This window comes from Melitaea cinxia, chromosome 21, assembly GCF_905220565.1.
Source record: "Melitaea cinxia chromosome 21, ilMelCinx1.1, whole genome shotgun sequence".
Lineage (NCBI taxonomy): Eukaryota > Metazoa > Arthropoda > Insecta > Lepidoptera > Nymphalidae > Melitaea > Melitaea cinxia.
The window spans coordinates 12,848,795-12,871,896 of record NC_059414.1 but is presented as its reverse complement, the minus strand read 5'-3'; the positions used below and the strand labels follow the sequence as shown (position 1 = coordinate 12,871,896).

The 23,102-nt window shown below is 34.5% G+C and overlaps 1 protein-coding gene across 1 annotated transcript in view; it reads left to right on the top strand.

Moving 5' to 3' along the window:
• LOC123663813 (phosphatidylinositol-binding clathrin assembly protein LAP) overlaps positions 1-23,102 on the top strand; it is a 70,473-nt gene that overhangs the window by 37,067 nt on the left and 10,304 nt on the right. Inside the window, exons 3-7 of the mRNA XM_045598452.1 lie at positions 3,307-3,382; positions 13,054-13,156; positions 14,224-14,391; positions 16,054-16,192; positions 21,233-21,378. Coding sequence (XP_045454408.1) covers positions 3,307-3,382; positions 13,054-13,156; positions 14,224-14,391; positions 16,054-16,192; positions 21,233-21,378 — 632 coding nt within the window. The remainder of the gene's footprint in view (positions 1-3,306; positions 3,383-13,053; positions 13,157-14,223; positions 14,392-16,053; positions 16,193-21,232; positions 21,379-23,102) is intronic.

Here is a 23,102-nt window from a genome sequence, read left to right as displayed (position 1 = left end):
TCTAACTTGAGACTATCTCGACAATTATCTAATTTGGGTTTAAAGGTTTTAAATCGACGTGAAATTATGTAATATATATAGAAATTCTTTATCTATTTGGCTGTTCCCTTTTCTCTCATCGAAATGTAAACAATGCAACTCGGTGATAACGTAGCATTCTTCTTGGTCTGGTAAAAGGATTTTTTAAATCGGTTCAGTAGTTTTTCGAGTTTATCCGTTACAAAATAAAAGTCAAATCGCTCTGATGATTATGAAATTAACTAAACTCTTTACCAATTGATGGTTTTTTGTTTGTAAAGAAGAAATAACGCGAGTGCTAAATGTCCAGAAACGAACTACACAAACGTTCAGACAAATACCTACAAGGCCCGTATAAATGTTTGCGTGATGACGGATCCCGCATCCGCTAAAACAAAAGTCGATTGCCGCGATTACACTGATTCTCTCGACATTGTGCCATTAAACTGTGAATCAGAATTTATCTACATTTTTTAATTCAAAACAAATCAAAACAGGTTTAAAATAAGGAGTAATACGGTAAATTTAAATCATTCTTTTCCTCGATAGCTCAATCCTATATTTGTGTTCACTTGCAAACGAAAAAAGAAACCGTCTTCAATTACACCGACCAGTAATACAACGTAGGTTAACAAAAAATTAGTCAAGTAAATACGCATTATTAGGGATAGCACAAAAGTACTCATCAGATCTCGATCAAAATTAAATGGAATAGAATCAAAGAATCATCAAAATCGATTCATCCAGTATTAATTTCTGAGGTCACACACAAAAAAATACAGTCGAATTGAGAACCTCTTCCTTATTTGAAGTCCGTTCAAAAGAAATGCAAAGAATATTAAACTAATTTCAGGATCCATCCCAATTTCTCTTCAATCGTCAAAATGATCTGACACTTGTGACTTCATTCACGGTCCGTCGTTATCTAAACAAGATTTTACTTTCACATTCCCATTACGTTTTCGTCCCTTCCTTTCATCAAATCCGGCTCAAGTGCAGGACCGTGGACTAAATAAATAATCAGGTCTTCGCTTTAAAGGTTTTTTTCAGTAGCACTTCAGTTTAAGTAGACCAAAGAACGTAATTATATTTAAAAAAAATATAAGTGTTTTATAATGTAGATCGTATCAGCACGCTTGGTTTAACCAAAGTTGAATTTTAAAAACTTGTCCCGTAAATTTAATTTCTTGAGCCATTCTTTTCAGTCGTAGCTTGATTTTTAATAGCTTAATACTTTCCTATGTGCATCTACACTATGGAACAGATTATCCATCTACACTAATGTAGAAGTATTTTTCCAAATCGGCTTTGTAACGGCAAACATTTATTCTCTACGCACAATTGGACAACTTCCAACAATTTATTGATTTTTGGTAATGCTGAAACTAATGATTTGATAGTTCTGTAAATATAATAATGAGTATAATATAATACAATTGTCAGATTTTTTATTGTTATATCGAGAAGAAATAATTACATTGATTTTTATACGATTTATATCTTAATTTTTAGACCACAAGTAAATGGGGAGGCTAGAGGTTTTTTAGCAACTACTAAACATATTATTTACAAAACTACTTTAATCTTACCCTGAAACATTTATATCAAGTATTTTCTAAATAAAAAAAAGTAAAAATTGGCATAAGCTTTACCATAAATAATCATGATTTTATGACATAAAACGTCTTCTGACGACTCATAAGTAAAGCAGTACCTGATTGACAATGAACTAGTAGATAAGTTATATTATATTAAACTCTAGAGTTCTATAAAACGTTAAACAACGTTTGCTCTAACGTTCGCAACTACATATTCCCGTGAGTGTAGGTAATATTGATATACGACCTTGAAGCCCAACCAACCAAGTCCTGAATTATGTAGTGATAAATATTAAAGGTTTAATAATCTCTCTGGTGTACTGACGCGAGTAGGCGCTTAAAATTTGTACTACTATTTCTATTCAGTTTGGATATCTGTTATTGTGGGTCTCCCCATCGTGCCTCGGAGAGCACGTTAAGCTATCGGTCCCGGTGGTTACCATAAATACCAGATAGCGATCTTTACTCATAGTAAAGAAAATATCCGTCATACCGCAGTGAAGCAGCGTGCTGGACTAAGCTTCTCATATATGGAGAAGAGACATGCCCAGCAATGGGATGTTTTTTTTTTTGATGAAGTTTGGACGCAAATCGAGTTTAGTTTTAATAGTAGTGTTAGTGTAATGTAATGCCCAAAATTGGTCCATGAAATGTGAATCGTACAATTTTTCCGGTTGTAATACAATAGGCTAATGTAAAACAAAACAAAGAGTTCATTCATCACAGTATTATTACAATATTACCTACGTATTATCTATCAAACATTTGATAAATAAATCCTGAGTTTATTTATCTTAGTACCTATTACATTATGAAGTCAGAATGTTACAAAATTTCTCTGAAAAACTTTTATTTCTACATTTGACGATGGGCTGAATGGGTTGAATGGTTGGGATGGGACGACTTCGCTCTGGTGTAGTGGTGCGTGTACCGCGTAGGCGTTCATACACTGGCGATTGCGGGTTCGTTTCCCGTTCGGGGTGAATATTTGTCAAATATATTTTTCTGGTCTGGTTGTTTCTCTTTGTGAGTCTCTTCATTGTGCCTCGGAGAATACATAATGCTGGCGGTCCCGCTTGTCATATCATAAACACCTGATAGCGATAATTACTCATAGAAGTGGACCCGCACTCGCACCTTCACCCGCAGTGGAGCAGCATGGTGGATAATGGGATGTAACAGGCTGAATCGTTAACAATGGGTTGGCAAAGTGGCCAAAAAAAACTGCATCTCATGACATATGTTTGTACAGACTATAGTCTCGTCTAGTCAAGTACATAGTTGTCGTCTAGACTTTGTGTTTGTGTTGAGTATCTTAACCGACACCATACTTACCCCACCAGATCCTTATCCTGTCCGAATACGAGTCCTAAGATCGTCGATAGTAAAGTAATTGTCAATTACATAGTTGTCGTCTAGACCTGTTTGTGTTGAGTATCTTAACCGACACCATACGTACCCTACCAGATCCTTATCCTGTCCGACTACGAGTCCTAAGATCGTCGATTGTACAGTAATTGTTATTAATTCTTACCAAATAACATTAGAATGTTTTTCAATATAAATTTTCCATACCAATGTGATTGGCTGTTTAAAAACTTTCTCACTAGCGGCCGTTTAGAGTACAAATTGACTGTATTAAAATAATTTATTCATTACTTCTAATACATATTTGTTTTTTTGATTCCAGCGGTTCACACAATATTTAGCGTCGAGTAATTCAACGTTTCAACTAAGTAATTTCCTAGATAAAAGTGGAGTGCAAGGTACGTTATCTATTTTTTTATGTTATTAATATTCTGACCTATGATATATTATTATTATTAATCAATATTAATGCTGCAAATAAAATTATCGTTGGTATGGATATACTTTTTATAATATAAGGATTTACATTTCAATAGGGAAATAAGATTTAGTCGAATTTAATGAAAAACTAACGTTCTTACTAATAGCTCATCGCATACTAAAATTATTTAATTCCCACTGTGACGTCACTTCGAGTATGAATTGTTATACTGTACAAGTGGTCCACTAACATTTTTATTTGAAAATCGGTAACATCCATCTCCACAAGAAATGAAAAGAAGACCCTGAAAATATAAATATATATTGTACACGGGTACTTATTTACGTCGCTCTTAGAAAAAAAAAAATTAAAAACTATTATCTTTATACCAAGAAATGTCCAGTAATGTTGTGTACGATCGACCCTCTTTCGAACGAGGTAAAGAGGTCAAATTGAAATGTTTAACACTGCAAATTTTGCAGTGCTGCATCGCCGTGGGGATGTCGTGATAATATATATAGGTATATCGTGATAAATTCGACTTCGGTTATTTTAACTAAACTGGATTCATTTTTGGTTCAGACTTTTGTACTGATAATATATACGTAAGTGTGTTTGGTCTATTTAATACTTAACGGCTTTTAATCAATAAAAACGTTTAATTATGGTTTTTGTTTGCAAACGAAGAAAAAATCCGGCATTAATTACGTCGACCAGTAATACAGGCGGTCGACAAAAAAATAGTCAAGTAAATACGCAGTATTAACAATAACTTAACCGCTGGCTTTGAAACACACAGGCCGAAGACGGGCAGCAACGTCTTAGGTGCGACAAAGCCAGCCCTGCGGTCACCAACCCGCCTGCCCAGCGTGGTGACTTTGGGCAACACACATGAGTTTACGCATTTTTGGCGCGAACTTGTGGAGGCCTATGTCCAGCAGTGGACTGAAATAGGCTGGAATGGAATGATGAACAATAACTTAAAACATACTTATCAGATCTCAATCAAATTAAAATAGGGACAATGTGCAAGCACTAGCTTTCAATTAAAAAAAAAAGAATTATAGAAATCGGTCCACCCAGTAAAAAGTTCTGAATTATATTAAAAAAGATAAAGAAAAATACAGTCCAGTCGAATTGAGAATCTCCCTCCTTTTTTCAAACCGATTAAAAACTATGTTTTAAAGGATAAAAGAGCTAAAAAGAAACTTATACTCCTTGATAAAATGCAATAAATTTAAACAGCGGTTAAACCTTTAAAAAGCTAGTATTTCTTTAGAAACAAATTGTATCTAAAATAAAGGAGCAAAGCTTAAACAATGGTACAGTGGTAAAACGCGTCAATACAACACAAACAACTCAACCTTGGTACGAAACCTCATTTCGCGTAAAACCTTACGTAACGAATACGTCATACAAAGCCTATGCCAAAATGCCTTGGCGCCAGTCATGGCTATTATACAATGTGCTTACATATTGACCCGATATCTGAGTTCGTCGACTCAATATGACCCCGCGTAACTTCGTCCTTCCCCGTTATAAAGTAATTACCGGTACGCTTGAAATAGAGCTTTGATTATTAATTTTTTTGCAGTCTTTTTTTTCTAAATTTCGTTATGTATATATTTTTAATCTGTCTAAACTAGATAGTACAGTTTATATTTCGGATTTTTATTTTAAATTAACAAATCAATAAGACTCAAGGCCTGTGGCACCGGTATCCGATAAATTTTCTGGTAGTAAACAAATAAAAATTTTGTTGTAATTTATTAATTTCAAACCGTAATTTATTTTAGAATTATTTTATTTAGCAACATGTAAACCCAAATTTTGTAATTTATTAGTAAACACTGAAACGTAAAAAAACGGCCTTATAGTAAAATTATTTAGGATTCAAGATGATGTATAACTTCTAGTATCTAGAGTTTTTTATTTTCTTTTTTGGGCTATACATCAGAACTTAAATAAACTAGGATGCTAATCCTCAAAAAAATTGCCATATTAGGCTCGAGTTAAGTCAGATATGGCCTCTGATCATGAACTTAAGGAAAAAATATAGTATTTTAACTTCTAACAAACATTTTTGGACATTTATTTTAATAGTAAGATCATAATATTTGTCTAGTTTGGATACACAGAGCGATTCCTATCTAAAACTTCATCCATTGAAAACAAGTCAATAACCCTTACAGACTAAAAATAATATTTTCTTAAAATAAGGCCCATAATCAAAACGAATTAACTGACTTGGTCCATTCCGGCAACGTTATAAGCTGAGGTCCGATCTCAATAGAAGACCCTTTGGAACGAATGTCTAAAATGAGTCTTACTAAAGGGCTCTCGTTCTTATATATCTTTAGTACCTGGTCCCTTCCACGTGTGATGCTGTATCAATAGTAATAACAAACCTTTCGAGCAATAAAGACTGGCTTAGCTTACCATGTCTCCGAAGTACAATGAAAATTCCAACAATGACTCTACTAACTAATTCAGACATAAGTAGCACAAGTAGTGTATAAATAGAAATATTAATCCCAAATGAGTTACGAAGGTTAAATTTGTATACAATTAATAATCTATTCCATATCATATCTTATACTTAACCTTATTTGATAACTACATGATTTAGAACATTATAATTGTCTTAATAAATTGACGTTAAAATGTTACACGTTAAAGGTCACTGGACATGTCGGACATTTAATCCTCGATGCGAAAGGTTACAGCTTCCAATTTAAATTTACTGATAGCTTTGTGAAAATACGTAACTTTTATTTTACGCTTTTTCAACAGAAAATTAAATAGACAATTTCAGTTACTAAAAATTTATGTCATTTTTTTATGTGGCAACTCAATCCTTAACGTTTCTTTAAAAAAACATTGAGGTAGGGCCTAACAAGATTAGCATCAGATAGTCTAGTCGACAAGTTGTAAATGGTCAAAAGTAGAGATACTGCTCTTAAAATATATGTGTGATAGCTCGTTGGATCCGGAAAGACGCCTGGAAAAATGTTCTAAAAGCGTGTATTAGCCCATAAAAAAATAAAATAAAATGAAATAAAAAAATAAATAAAATAAAATAAAAAATTGCTAAACTTATAAATAATCAAAGATGAAAAAATGCCATTAATTAGCAAAGCAGTTAATCTGTCATTATGCGCTGTTAATACAATGAGGGTAGGATCAGCAACGCCCGTGTGATGTTCCTGATTCTACAGGCCCCCAGTGCAGTATATAACCTCTTGGCAAAAGGTACTCAGTGCGCTTGTTTACGACCCTAGTGGCATAAAAAAAAAGATGTCGAATTTGACGACATTTTTGAGCTGTAATTCACTATTGTAATCATTAATTATTAAAAACATTTGTTTGAAAAATTCTGCCAAGGCTAAAGGTTACAGTTAACAAGGTCACAGTATAACTTGTCGCTTCAAACAATACTACACGAGTCGTTCGTCCTAAAGGGTAATCGACACTGTACATAAAGTACGGTGCGTTGACCGCGGCTGCTGACTTGCGTTCGATTGCATTTGATTCACTTTGCTTCAAAATTACCCCCTTCAGTAACAGTTTTGTGATTTCAGTTGCCTAGCACTTCATACTTTTGATTGATATACATTTTTGTTTCTGCTTTCCCGGGAACAGTATTTTGTGTCCATACTAAACTGAGTAACTACCGCTAGAAGAACTTGATTGATCCCCTCTCCGTTCCTTACATTAGCGTGTTCAACAAATATCATTCTTCAGCGTTATTTATAGATGAGGTTGCAAACTTAATCTTATACTATTAAACGAGCAATTCTTGTATGTATATACAGGGTGTCCCAGAAATCAACGTCAAGCCGGCAATGGGCGATAGGCCAATTGATGGTGGTTATCAGAAAAATAAGAAAAAAAATATTTATGAATAATTTAAAAAAATAATGGCTTTTTAAAAAAAATCGAGAAATTGACACCCTGTGACAGTCTTTCAAGCTTTGTGACTAGAAACCTTGACTATGCTTTGTTTTTTTTTGTGTAACGGGTCCCTGAATAACTCTTTTATTAATTGTAATCTAAAATTAATACTAAAATGCCTCAGCTTTAGAAAAACATCATTTTATTGCGCAACCATTACGCAAAAAAGATAACAACATCTATCTTTATGTGACTGTCTTGTAAAAAAAATGTACTACGCTCTTTTGGCAAGTGGCTTTAAAAGATGGCGCATTTAGTCTGGATTCTAAAATGGTACTACATTTAGTAGTTTAAACCTAAGATTCGGTAGAAAAAAAAATGTAAACCAAATGAAAGTTAATTATTTTTATCACTCAAATTGCTATGGACCGCGTTTGAGTACGAATGCTATAATATAGTGACCCTATTGTGCCGTGTGTGAGCGAGACAGACAGTAATAGTATTGTAAAAAGATGGCGCATTTAGTCTGGATTCTAAAATGGTAGTACACTTAGAAGACTACACCTAACATTCGGTAGAAAAAAAATGTAAACCAAATGAAAGTTAATTATTTTTATATCACTCAAATTGCTATGGACCGCGTTTGAATACGAATGCTATAATATAGTGACCCTATTGTGCCGTGTGTGAGCGAAACAGTGACACTAGACTTAGAAGACTGTTACTTAAATTTGGACAAAAAAAAAATACGGTTGAAATAAAATTCAGTTATTGGAATCAAAGTTTATTCATTCATAACAAATTTTCAAATTGTTTGCCTTCGGCCGAAATGCAAGCCCTACATCTTCTTAAAAAAGAGCGGTTTACAAGACGAGCGTACCTTTTCGAGTTGATCTCTTCAACAGCTGCCGCAATTTTTTCTCGTAATTCGTTTAAATTTTGAAGTGGTTTAGAATATACTTTTTCTTTTAACGTTCCCCAGTAAAAGAAGTCGACTGGATTTAAGTCCGGTGAACGGGCTGGCCACGAAATTGGACCAGACCGTCCTATCCATCTACCTCGGTATTCTAGATCGAGAAATTCTCTGACTGAGCGAGTATAATGTGCTGGGCAGCCATCTTGTTGAAACCAAATGCTTCGGTAAATGTCAAGTGAGACGTCTTCCAGTAAATTTGGTAAATGGTTTTCTATAAAATCCAGATAAACCTCGCCGGTCAAATTTTCTGGTAACTCGAATGGCCCAATAATTTTTCCATTTAAAATGCCGGTCCACATATTTATTTTAAATCGATACTGAGATCGATCTTCTCGCATTAAGTGTGGATTTTCCAAATGCCACTCGTGCAGATTATGCAGATTCATGTATCCGTCTCTTTTTAGGGTAGATTCATCGGACCATAGAATTTTGTTTAAAAATTGCGGATCTTCCCTATACTTTTGCAACATCATTTGACAAAATGCAAGCCTTGCAGGGTAATCCTGGGGCAGGAGACTTTGTACTCGTTGTACATGGTACGGGTGAAACTCGTTTCTCTTTAAAATTCGGTGTGCTGTACTTTTTGACACCCCCGTCCTTGCTTCAATTAAACGGACTGAGGTACTCGGGTCGTAACTGACTTCTTGCAAGACCATGTCTTCATTAGAAGTATTTGGTCTTCCCTCACTAGTCACTTGGTTGGGGAATCGACCCTCTGAGAGTAACCGGTGCACATTTATAAAAACTCGATGATCCGGATAACGTTCACGATTTGGATATCTCTCACGATAGAGTCTAGCTGCAGCAGTAGCATTGCATCTGCATTCCCCATAAATGAGGTGCATGTTGGCATATTCCTCCGTCGTGTACAGATGCGGCATCACGGACACTCACTGTCAAACGAAACGTTTATACAACAAATCCAGATCACAACACAAACAAATCCAATAAACAATCCAAAATTGTAAGTACGAAATCAACACGAATACAGAAAGATGCGTAGTAAACGAAGAAGCGTAACGTACTAAAGTATAACACAAAATGGCAGATGCATCATGGTGGCGTCACTATCTGTCTCGCTCACACAAGACACAATACTATGACTGTCTGTCTCGCTCACACATGGCACAATAGGGTCACTATATTATAGCATTCGTACTCAAACGCGGTCCATAGCAATTTGAGTGATAAAAATAATTAACTTTCATTTGGTTTACATTTTTTTTTCTACCGAATCTTAGGTTTAAACTACTAAATGTAGTACCATTTTAGAATCCAGACTAAATGCGCCATCTTTTAAAGCCACTTGCCAAAAGAGCGTAGTACATTTTTTTTACAAGACAGTCACATAAAGATAGATGTTGTTATCTTTTTTGCGTAATGGTTGCGCAATAAAATGATGTTTTTCTAAAGCTGAGGCATTTTAGTATTAATTTTAGATTACAATTAATAAAACAGTTATTCAGGGACCCGTTACACAAAAAAAAACAAAGCATAGTCAAGGTTTCTAGTCACAAAGCTTGAAAGACTGTCACAGGGTGTCAATTTCTCGATTTTTTTTAAAAAGCCATTATTTTTTTAAATTATTCATAAATATTTTTTTTCTTATTTTTTTGATAACCACCATCAATTGGCCTATCGCCCATTGCCGGCTTGACGTTGATTTCTGGGACACCCTGTATATATAGAATCTGAATCTCGGAAACGGCTCCAACGATTTTCATAAAATTTAGTATTTAGGGGGTTTCGGGGGAGATAAATCTATCTAGCTAGGATTCATTTTCAGGAAATGTCGTTTTATCCCTGTTTTTAGGAATTGAAAAAAATATCGTTAGAATACGAAGGTAAATTTCGCACAAGTCAATGTAGTTGAAATAGCTCGGTGGGAAATCGGCCGCTCGGGATTCAATCAATCGCCGTTCAAATCCACATGTCCCTGATCAATTATTTTTTCTTTTTCTTTTTCTAATTGCACTCGTTATTTTTTATTTAAATAGACTGTTCTTATTTTTTATTATTATGTCGGTAAAATCGAAAAATATTATTCATATTTTATCAATATGTAATTCGTATTTATACTTTATGATTTCCAAAAAACACGATTTACTAAAAATACCGAGCTTAGCTCGGTCACCCGGGTACTAATTATTAATACGGTAAACCAAATCAAGTGCCTTGTAATGATGTGATGATGGATGTTGTTTTTAAAAGGATTCCGAGTGATATATCTTTGAATACGCTATATGATATATGATATCTTTGAATACGCTACTTAGTTCATGACAATTTGTTTACTGACAAATTTCTTCCTTAAAACCTGCAACAGCGCGAATGGGGAAATACCACAACCTTAAAACCACAGCCAAATGAAACATCTCCAAGTAGTGTTGCGTTCCTGTGGTGGGGAAGGTGACCAGAGCTCCCGCTTCTGGTGTTGCAAGCAGCTATGGGCTACGAGAACCTCTTACTATCAAGTGGACCATACGCTTGCTTGCAACCTTAGCGATAAACAATAGAATAATAACTTGAATGTGAATAGCCCCTATTAACAGTAATAATATAAAAACATTCAAACGCCTCTAAATTACAACAATAAATATTAATTAATATTTTATTTACAGCATTAATTATTGTATCGGATGAAACGCGAATGAATCGTAATTGATTATAATATTACTGAGCGGATAATGAATCATAGCTAACATTTAACGATAACAAATTACATTGTATGTTATCAATGAACTATTTTTTTTATTTTTTTATATTAATGTGTTTGGAAACCAGTACTTTTATTATTTTACATTTTTGTTATAATTATTTTTAGAGATCTTTTAATGAGACGTTTTATAATTAATAATATTATATAATGTTTTCTTTTTATTTGAAGAAATAACTTTGTATTACGAACTAATAGAAACAGTTTTAATTCATGTTTATTAGTATTTTCTATGTTTTATTTGAAAAAAGGATGAAACGGTATATATCTATAATAACTGAATCACTGCATGTCCAATAACTACATAAGTCGTAATCAAGAATATTATATAACAAGTTGCAATGTAAATAATTGCATATTCGAACTGCAGCCAGTTTTATATACACTTTTCATACATAATTTATTCTATTCATCAAATGATTACAATAAGGTTGCATAATACCTATGTGTACTACTGTGTGTGTTTAGATGTTGAATATATTATCTCTTCAGAAAAGACAAATTTCTGTAATAATAATTTTTTGTTTTATTTTATTTTTTTGTAAGTAAAATGTGATTAAATTTTCTTATCACATGAAATTTTTAAAGATTCTGAATTTTTTATTATTGTTAAAACTTTATGAATCTGTGGGAGTAAGGGCTAAACCTTTCTCTTACAAAATACTATAATGCTAAGAGTATATATATATATATATATATATATAATAAGAAATAAATAGCTCACACTCAACTACCCCCATAAGAATTGACACGCCCAGACCACGGCAAACACTTGTATGGCTAATACAAATGTATGTCATGTGGATCGAACCCGCAACCGCCAGCGCAACAGCGCTAACCCTTTATTAAAAATATAAGATACAGTAAAAAAGACGAGAAAACACTTGTGTAATAACAATTGCATGTCTAAGTAATCTATATTTCCTGGTTTACTGTACTAAGTCGAAAATTTCATATTTCCAATTTTCTAACTTGAATTTCTTATTCATTCTTAACGGAAGGCGCTGCCGGAGCCAGGATCGGTGAGTTTGAAACAATAGAAACGGCTTTTGTCATGTGCACATGTATGAGACACGCTTTGGATGTGGGTGCAAATGTATTTAATTATTCTTGCACTTTTTGTTGTTTTTTTTTTATATATTTTTCGTTATTTGTCTTCGTGTTAAATATATTGTGTTTGTTTCCTTTTTATGTTTGCCAACGATGTGCTAGAAATTTTTAATAATTGATAGTTTTTAAGACCTAATTTTTTAATTGTGTGCATTGACATGATTGATTAGTGATTTGAAAGTCTTTATTAGTACTAGAGATTTGAATAAAACATGTCAATTAGATTATGTTATATTGAGTGATTAACTACGTCTTTTAAAATTATTCTGTTAATTTTCTTAAAATAAATTGCACATAATTTTGGTATTTTTAGGTATGTATGTGCTAGCCGTTACATTTATCGAAACCGCCTTAATGAGAAAATCAGATATTGACGAATTCGGTTAGAAAATATAAATCAATTTTATATAAATTTAGTTTTGAAATATATTAATTATTTCGGTTGCTATACTTTAGCCAATATCTTCGTGACTGTACGGTCACGCACATAATTATATTATAGAGTAATATATTAAATACATTGTATAAATTGAGTGTAAACAGCAGATAGTTGTACGTTGACTCATAATAGTTGAAATAACCTTGTTGTTCTCGTACAGGTCGTACACACTTAGGTGGTCTATGCACATAGATAGATAAAAAGGCACGCACACTTTGCACGGATTTTATTTTTGTTTATATGTGTTTTCTACACGCTTTTATGATGTTATTTTTTTGTTTACATTTTTAGTATTTAAATTTAGAACTGTGATATTTTTTTGTTTATCCATTCTTTTTTTATTTAATCAGCTTTTCAAGATTAAAACAAATTAAAACTTTTTTTAGTTTTTGTACAGATAGCTGTGTTCATTTAATTCGTCTTAGCGTCATGTTATTATTGAAATGCAATATACATAATTATTCCTTATTTCAAATGCAATAATTATGCTAAATATTTTTTTAATGCCTCTAGGATATGATATGTCTCCGTTTATCCGGCGATATGCCAAGTACTTGAACGAGAAAGCGCTTTCCTACAGAACCGTTGCTTTCGACTTTTGCAAGGTTAAAAGAGGGTGAGTTTATAATTATTATTTTTTTTGAATAAATGAAAATTTACATTATGTCCATTTAGCTGCACAACATTAAATGTTCTGTTACTGAGCAAAGAAAATAATAAAGTTTTATCGTCGGGTATGTAATTAAGGCTGAAAATAAAATATTGGACATTTGACAGGCTTGCTATCATTACAAATATCGTTTTATAGGCCTTATTACTGTCATAGGCTATGTTTTAACGAAAGAAAACGGTACAGATGTGTAAACCAATCGGGCGAAACCGCGGTAGAAAATTAGTTAAATATATAGCGGTAATGTGTTCTTAGTCATGCGCATAATGATCGTTCGTACATTTAGCAACTGTAATTGGATGGTAACTTGATTTGTAATCAGTAATTCTATAAAACGTTTTTTAATCTAACTGTAAACGATTACGCTACAGTGTACGTCTGTTTCCTGTAAAATTATTCAATTGTAGAAAAAAAAAATGTCTGAATATTATTATGTAATTTATTCATTAGAAATAATGACTACTATTTATTTGCATGGAAGAGTTAGTTTAGAAGTAATAGTTTTGTGTATAACACTTTGTAACGGAATATAAATTAAAAAATGACCCTATTATGGATATTTTAGTCAATTTAACTCTATATAATAGTCTCCTCTACATTAATAACACTCTGTCTTGTATTTTATTTTGCTTTTTGTTTAATAAATCTATTTTAGATATAAATAAGAATCAAAATCAAAAACAGCTTTATTCAAATAGGCTCCGAGAGCACTTTAGAATCGTCATTTTACAAATTAAAACTTTAAAAATCAATTATAGATAAGAGAGAATAGAGAAGAATAGAGAAGAGTGTACTATTTTACGTGGCCTAGGCTTTGGCTTATCATAAGAAGTAGGGAAGTAGGAAACTCATTTACAAAACTAAACGTCACTCCCTGGGCAGGTGTAAACGTCATCCAAAACAGCTCAGCATTACTGTTGCACACAATTTCACTCGGACGTTTTTCATACCGTGTATCTGATATCGTTTCTTAAAAAGTAATGGATATAATGGTGATATATGTGGGGGGGCAGGAAGGAGGAGGGCTCGCTGCGTATGATGAACGCTGAGAAGCTTCTGAAGACGCTGCCTGTACTGCAGGCGCAGTTGGACGCTCTTCTGGAGTTCGACTGCACGGCCAACGACCTCACTAACGGCGTCATCAACATGTGCTTCATGCTGCTGTTCCGGGATCTCATCAGGTAATACTGTAAACGCTGAAGTTCAACGACTTATTGACTAATTACAATCAAATCAAATACAGAGTAATTATTTTATGGCGATTTTGTCACTTAAAAGAGCACAGAACACTTACAACAAAAGAACTTTGTTTTATCGTTGCAAATGATAAATATATATTTTAACTAAACTCTACCGATTCTAAACTCTACCGATTTTTTAAAGCTTTGTACTTTATATAAAAAATTTGAGAACCACTGGCTGTAGGCAAAAAGGTCATTGTACGAAATTCTTCGTGCTCCGCGTCCGTACTATAAACAAGCTGATTATAGATTACAGCCTCATCAGGTACAAAACCCTAACCACTGAAGTTCTCACTTCTCCTCGTACTTTAAGAAAAAATAACTAGAAGAAAAAGTGAGAGGATGGATTCCAGAAGAAGTGACATGAGATGAAGTGCGAGAAGAATACAAGCGATAATTCGTGTGAAAGAGTAATTAATACAATCTCTATCTATGTTTGAAGGCAGACTATAGACTAAGGTGTTTCCACTTTAGTATTTCACAATCTTATTACATATTATGTAGGTTCACGACAGCTGTGAGATAACACGGTATGGGTTGCAGTTGAGCACCTGGCAGCTTTATCCTATCTCTCTCTTATTGGATATATAGATAATTAACTGGTAAAAGTTTGCTAGGTCTCTATAATTTTCCGATAACTGGTCCTTATTTATTACCATAGGTTATTATGATACCTTAACATCTATTAAGGTTTGTATCTTAATCTGCCAAAATACTATGTTGTAAATGTCAAAAATACATGTCTTAAAATCTTCTCCAAAATTTAGAGTTTTTGTTGCGTCCATACGTGTTTGTCGTACTCCACTACTGAATACAAGACATTACTTTAAATATTAACAATTATCTGCCAGTAAATGTACATACTGACGGACATTGACGTCGACTGTACGTGCCATTGCTATGAAGCAAGCAGAAGCATCGTGATTTAAGCTCAGCCGTTGCAGGATATATGTTGCTCATAAATTGGAGCAGTTCTTTTAAGAAAGTAATCTTAGATGAGATCACTGCTAAATGAAACCGCTCTCAAGTTCCTGTAAATAGTGTTTCTGTGGTGAGTAAGGTAGCTAGAGGTCCAGGGTTCGGGGAGAAGATGGGGGCGCAGTACTACGGAGTATATATTTGCTGGTGTCTATAAGCTACAGTCTCTCTTCTCGTGGGTGTCGTAAGAGGCGACTAAGGGATAAAAGGTTCCATTACCACCTTGGAACTTAAGAAGCCGACCAATGGCGGGATAACCATCTAACCGCTGGCTTTGAAATACACAGGCCGAAGACGGGCAGCAGCGTCTTCGGTGCGAGGAAGCCAGCCCTGCGGTCACCAACCCGCCTGCCCAGCGTGGTGACTATGGGCAACACACATAAGTTCACGCATTTTTGGCGCGAACTTGTGGAGGCCTATGTCCAGCAGTGGACTGCAATGGGCTGAAATGATGATAAGCTACAGTATACGCTTACGATCATGTGTACCAGACGCTTGTTTGCCACCTTTGTGAAAAAAGCCAACCTTCACTTGTATTTTTGAAGAGTTCTTTGTCCAGCTGTTAAATATTATACGCCCAGATATTGTTTCAGTTAGCTCACTTGTAATGTCTTATCTTTACAGATTGTTCGCGTGCTACAACGACGGTATCATCAACCTGTTAGAAAAGTACTTCGATATGAACAAAAAGAACTGTCGTGACGCTCTCGACCTCTATAAGAAATTCCTCATCAGAATGGATAGGGTCGGAGAGTTTTTGAAGGTCAGTTTTAACTTCTGTTTCATATTTTTTGATTGGTTTCTATGATCCATAGCGAGATGTTATATAGCCTATATGCTTATTATATTGAATTTTTTTTTTAGAGAGCTTATTCACATATTGAACATTTTTCATCCTCATCCTATAGGCTCTTAAAATAAAATAAAAAATCCATAATCGGCCACGAGATCTCTTATAGTTTCTTCTTCTTCTTCTTAATGTCTTTGTTTATCGAGTAATGGTACAAGACCTAAACCATAATTTAGCACAAACAAGATGAAAACTGCACGAGACTTCAAGTCTTCAAAAACAATATCTCAAACCCGTATTTGTCTCATGTCTTTATGTAATACGAATAGCTAACAATGCCATAAATAGATACAAGTATGCAAAGTACCATGACAAGAATACAATTTGTATGTTAATTAATAAAATTTCCTATATCGGTAGATACCTTTAATCATGTTATTAAACTTATTTATATAATAAATTTGTATGTAGTTTTGAGTTATGTAATAAGGTATATAATTGTTTATATTAAACGATAGAAATTCGTCTTTAAGAACTTTGTATTACATTAAAGCAGGTCGGCAATTAATTGCAGATACGAGATAAAAAAATAATAAGTGAACGTTTAAATGTGTTGTTGAATAATAAGCTTTGTGGTCATTGAAATAAATAACACGAATGTTCGAAAGAAAGTATTTGCTCTCTCTTTCTCTCTTTGTCACTGTCTTGTAACCTTTCTCATTATTAAGTGGTAATAGCTTCAGGTTAAATCGTTTTTAAAATCAAATAAATTCTAGAATATAATAGAACTAATATGACAGTACATCTAAAGATGCATTAGTAGACAAGTTATTAAATAACTATAACTAAGTAAGAAAGAAGAAAATACAATGCTATAAATGTTGTTGTACACAAAAAAAAAAATTCACGAAACTGTCTCTTCTATTATTAGTTTAAGGACGCTATCACATTTTTCTACAAATATCAGTGTTTTTCACGTACCATTTTAATTAATTAGGAGTCACCCTGAGAGGATATCTTGGTTTCAAATGAAAGATAATATATTCATCTCCGAGTGAGACCATAAAAATTCTATAGCCCCATACAAAATTTTCACACAAATACAGTTTAACCATCACAGAAATCGCAAAAAATTAAAAAAAGACGGGTCTGAATTGGAACCATTATAGCCTAAATACACTGCACTAAGAAAAATAAATATACTAAGAAATTGTTGCTTATTTAGTCCTCTATGCGTAGCGCTAGATATTTTATATAAAAATAAATAATATTTCCATTTATGAGAAAAATAAGAAACGCTCTCAAATTTCTTCATACATTTTTTACAAGTGAACCATCGTCGTTCGTCATTCCGCGCCGAAACGCGCTCATGGAAGCACGGCTGTATCGCTTCAGCGCAAGTAATAATTACGTAAAAAATGAGTTTTTTGTGTGTACTGTGCTTGGACGAAATTGATACTTCACAATCGATTGTCTTTGCTATGCATCTGGTTTATATATAATAATCAATAATAATAAGTAATCTTTGCAATTTGTCTTCCTTTCAACCGACTTCAAAAAAAGGAGGAGGTTACTCAATTCGACCCTATATATATATTTTAATGTATGTTCGGAGATAACTTTTTCGTTTATGAACCGATTTTGATAATTCTTTTTTTGTTGGAAAGGAAATATTTCTAGTTTGGTACTATGATAAGGAAACTAGGATCTGATGATGGGATCCCAGAGAAATCGAGGGAAAATCTTGAAAATCCGCAATAACTTTTTACCGGGTGTACCGATTTTAATATTTTTTAATTTAATCGAAAGCTGATGTTTTTTATGTGGTCACATATAAATTTTATTGAGATCTGATGACTACTTTTTGAATAATCTTTGATAACGCGCGACTATTTTTTCGTCGATATACGTTGTATTACTCGTCGATGTAATTGAAGTCGGTTTTTTTTTAGTTTGCGAGCAAACACAATTATTTAGTCTACTTACGTTATATTACTTGTCGATGTAATTGAAGTCGGTTTTTTTTTTCGTTTGCCAGCAAACACAATTATAATAGATAGGTACTTATTCAAAAAAATCATTAAGGAAATAGCAATATCTAATCATTTATGTTTTGTTAAAATATATAAATTCGTGAATCCGTCGCTTTATATAAAGAAAAAAAAAACTCTCGTGTTAAAATCTAGATAACTTCAACATTAAAATTAAACATGAGTCATTTCTTAGCTAGTGAGGCAGGACAAGCAAAAATGGACTGTTCCGCAAATATATATACAGTATTTCTTTTATATGACTGTATGTATGCTAAGGTTGTACTAGTAATGGCGAAAGGAAACTTTCAAAAATCGTAGGGGTGACTAGTAAATTTAATCATGTTTTCATTAAGTACTATAAAGCACTACTATTTAATAAAGGTCTGGAGTCGATCTGATTAATGATGGAGAAGAAAGATAGTCGAGGGAACTCTTCAACAATTTATAGCAATTACCTGCTTTTTGATCTTAATTCGTTTCTATTGATGAGAACTTTGCACCTGTATTAGTTATAAGTAGAGATGCCACGAATAGTAATTTTGCCGAATACCGAATACCGAATGTTCGGCGAGGCTCTTGGCCGAAGCGCCGAACATTCGGCAGCCGAATATTCGGCCACACTTAGTACTTTTCGCGGGCGACAAGACACAACTCGTCACCGTACGAGCTTAAACTTGCATCGCTGAAGTACCTAATACGTTTGGTAGGCGCGGGCGGTTTTGTTTCATATTTTCATGTGTGTACTAAAATATAACATTTAACGTGATTGATTACCATAACAAATATCATCGTTTGTTCGAAAAAAGCAAAATGAAGCAATTTAATAAGAAATCTCCTATTTGGAACTATTATAAAATTTATAGTGAAGATAATAAACTGGCAGTTTGTTTGTTGTGTTTGTTTCTTACCACTGGTAGATTTTAAATATTAATTTGTTTGTTCTTTTTTGGTTAAATAAATATCTTTGTGAGTAATATTTTGAGTTTTTTCATAATTTATTTGGTAATCCTTTCTGTATTTTATCATAAATAAGGAAGTGAATCTGTTTATCATGATTTCACGCCCAAACTGCTGAACCGATTTAAATGAAATTTGGTACACAGATACTCTAGAGCCTTAGAAAGGACACGGGCTATAATTTACGCGAAGTCGCGGAAAAACAGTTAGTAAGTAATAAAAAAATTGCTATTCGGTATTCGGCCAAATAGTTAACCATATTCGGCCGAATACCGAATAGCGAAAAAAAGAGGCCGAATAGCCGAATACCGAATAATTGCCGAATATTCGTGGCATCTCTAGTTATAAGTGCCATTACAGTCTGATGATGGAGACAAAAGATAGTCGAGGGAACTCTTTAACGATTTATAGCAATTACCTGCTGTTTGAACTTAATTCGTTTCTATCGATGAGAACTTTGCACCTATATGAGTTACAAGTGCCATTACAGTCTGATGATGGAGACGAAAGATATTCGAGGAATTACCTGCTGTGTGGTCATCTGTGTCACAGGACCAGGTTTGATGATGGAGCCCATAAACACTCGAGGGAATTTCTCAACAATTTACAGCAGTTACCTTTTGCTGTTTGACGACCGCTTTGATATAATGGTGCATGTGCCGCGTCGGCGGCGCCTAAACACTGACGGTCGTGGGTTCAATTCCCGCTTGGAGTGGATATTTATGTTTATACAAATATTTATTTTCAGTCTAGTTGTTAATCCTTGTGGTTCTCCCAACCTAGCCTCGGAGAACACGCTAGGCTGTCAGTCCCGGTTGTTATTACGTGCACTTGATAGCGAACTTTACTCATAGTATGTCGACGCGTTAGCGCAGCGGTCACAGCACTGGCTGTTGCGCTGGCATTAGTGGGTTCAATCTCCGCGCAGGACAGACATTTGTATTGGCCATATAAGATGTTTGTCATGATCTGGGTGTTTGTGCTTGTGTATTGTGTATGTTTCCGGACCCCCGACACAAGAGAAAAAGCATCCTTGTTAGGTCTACCCATCACTAAAAATTGTAAAATAAAATAATTTTTAACAAAAAAAAAAACCGACTTCTAACAGTAAACTAAAAAGTGAAAAATAAACTTACTTAGTACAAAGTAATTCGTATTTTGATTTAGTTAATCAGAAATGATTAAATAAATATTTTATAATATTGAAGAAGTTTCCTGTTTGAAGTCGGTTTTTTTTTTGTTAAAAATTATTTTATTTTAAATTTACATTCATCATTATCATCATTGTTCCGTTTGCAGGGTTATAAAATAAATAAATTTCTAAAATAGAAGCAGCCTATGTTACTCCTTATTGCATAAGATATATCCCAGTGAAAGTACCGTCAAAATCGGTCCACCCGTTTCAGAGATTAGCCGGAACATACCGACAGACAGACAGACAAAAATTGGAAAAATGTTATTTTGGTATATGGACCGTGTATACATCCGTATGCATTTAGTAAAAAGCAGTATTTTAATATAACTAAAGTACACTCCAATTTTATTTATTTGTATAGATTGTTTACGTAAAATATGTTATGTTTATATTATTATAATGTTAAAACTATAATAATATAACTTAAAGTTGTATGTGATTTTGAATTATAAAAATAAGCGTATTATTATCTATTATATTTTATTGTATAGTACGACGAACGAGTAGTAGATACCCTGACGCCTTAAGCATCGTCATAAACAGAGTAGGGGAGAGGTTCCGTGAATAGTAGGTACTTAGTAACAGTTACCAAGTTCGACTTTAAACTTACAACTAAATTTATTAATCAATACCAGTAAAATTAAAAATTAATACTTTCAAGTACCAAGATTAGTTACGTCGGTACAAAATCGAGCAGATAGCGGTATCAATGTGTGCGTACGCGTAATGTTATTGTGTTGCGATTTAAATACCTAAACTTGAGCGAGTGAAAAATGTGATAGCGTCCTTAAAGAATCAATCTGATAAACATTTTTCCCGTTATTCCAGGTAGCAGAAAATATTGGTATAGACAAGGGCGATATACCAGATCTTACGAAAGCTCCGAGCAGTTTACTCGATGCCCTGGAAGGTCATCTCGCCTCACTGGAAGGAAAGAAGGGCTCTGCAGCCAACACGCCGACACAAACCGCCAGGTAAAACGTTATCAATAAGTAGAATTCTATTTTCCTTGCGTTAAAAAAAATGATTAAAATAGAGTTAATTTTTGGATTGTGAACTACTTGATTTTCGATCATGAATGACTTTTTTTAAAATCTGGAGCATTTTGACTGGGAGAGAACCTCAATATTACAGAAGATTACACCTAAATAACACTGATTTCAAATAGTGTTGTGTGGTGAGTACGGTGGCGAGCTTTTTTTTTCTTTTTTTATGTCAAGTAGACAGGCATTTGACCACAATCTCACCTGATGTTAAGTGACGATGCGGTCGAAGGTGGAGCATGCCTGCCTAATAACAGCCTATTCACTCTGGCCTTGAAGGCACCTAGATTGTATCGTTCGGGAAACACAGACGCGGGCAACGAGCTCCATTCCTTAGCTGTGCGCATCAGGAAAGTAGTGCCGAAGCGTTTTTTGCGCGTAGGTGGCATATCGATGATATAAGGATGGAACGATCGACCGCGCTTAGTGTCCCGATGGCGGAAGGTTGTTGGGGGAATTAGATCGTGCAATTCCTTCGCACACTCACCGAAATACATTTTGTAGAACACCGACAGACGAGCTACCCTACGCCGATGATCGAGACTCTGCAACTTGGTGTCTGTCAGGGTCACCTATGAGTCTCTTAGCTCGTTTTTCCACCGAGTCCAAAGTTGCCAGTTGGTATTTGGCGGATCCATCCCAAAGATGGCAGCAATACTCCATACAAGGCCGAACTTATGCTTGATATAGTTGAAGCAGCTGTTCTGGAGTGAAGTAACGCCTGACCTTAAAGAGAATACCTAGTTTTTTTGCTGCAGTTTTTGCTTTGGACTCGATTTGTTGCTCATAGTTCAGATTGGACGATAGCTCTACACCGAGGCGCTGTAGGGAGTCTGTAATTTCTACAGAAACATCCCGGAAAGTCGGAGCCAGGTGTAAAAGGCTCCGTTTAGAGGTGAACACACACGCCTGTGTTTTTGTAGCGTTGAATGTGACCAGATTGGCATCGCCCCATTCGGAGACTGCTTGGAGGGCGACGTTCAAGCGGCTGACCATATCCTCTCGACAAGACTGGATAACATCCTTACTAGCCCTTGCACTCGAAAAGTATCTGTCCGTCACAGTGCTGTCGTTAGCATAGCCAAAGGTACCGGGGGACGAACAGATCGTTAATATGCAGGATATATGATATGGAGCTACTGTGGTTGGGGGTAGGTTAGGCAACGTGCTTGCAATGCTCCATAGATTTTGGTATATCTATCATACACTTGGCAAGACAATTATCTGCCAACTTGCAAGAAACATATAAAGGCATGTTGATTTAAACGCAGTCCCCAATCCATTTTCTATATTATAAAAGATATAGTAACCATATATTACGGTATTCACTTACTATCAGGTGGATTATATGCTCGATTGCCAAAATTAAAAGTTAAAGTTGTACATGACTTGTGCTGCAGCGCTCAGAAGAGCCTGGCAAATGCGCCGTCGAAACTATCCCAACCCTCCCCAGGAGCTCTGATTATTTCACTCATTATAGGAACACCATTACTTAAACGCGGTATTATTTTGCTGTGATTTTTTGTTAGGTTGAGGTATTTCTTTAGTTGAGCTAGTTCGGATTTTGAACAAGATATTTCCTGCTGTGCCCTATCTCAGTAAACGCTTTTAAATTAAGATACTTTTGTAACCGAGGCAGGGTACAGCAGGAAGTT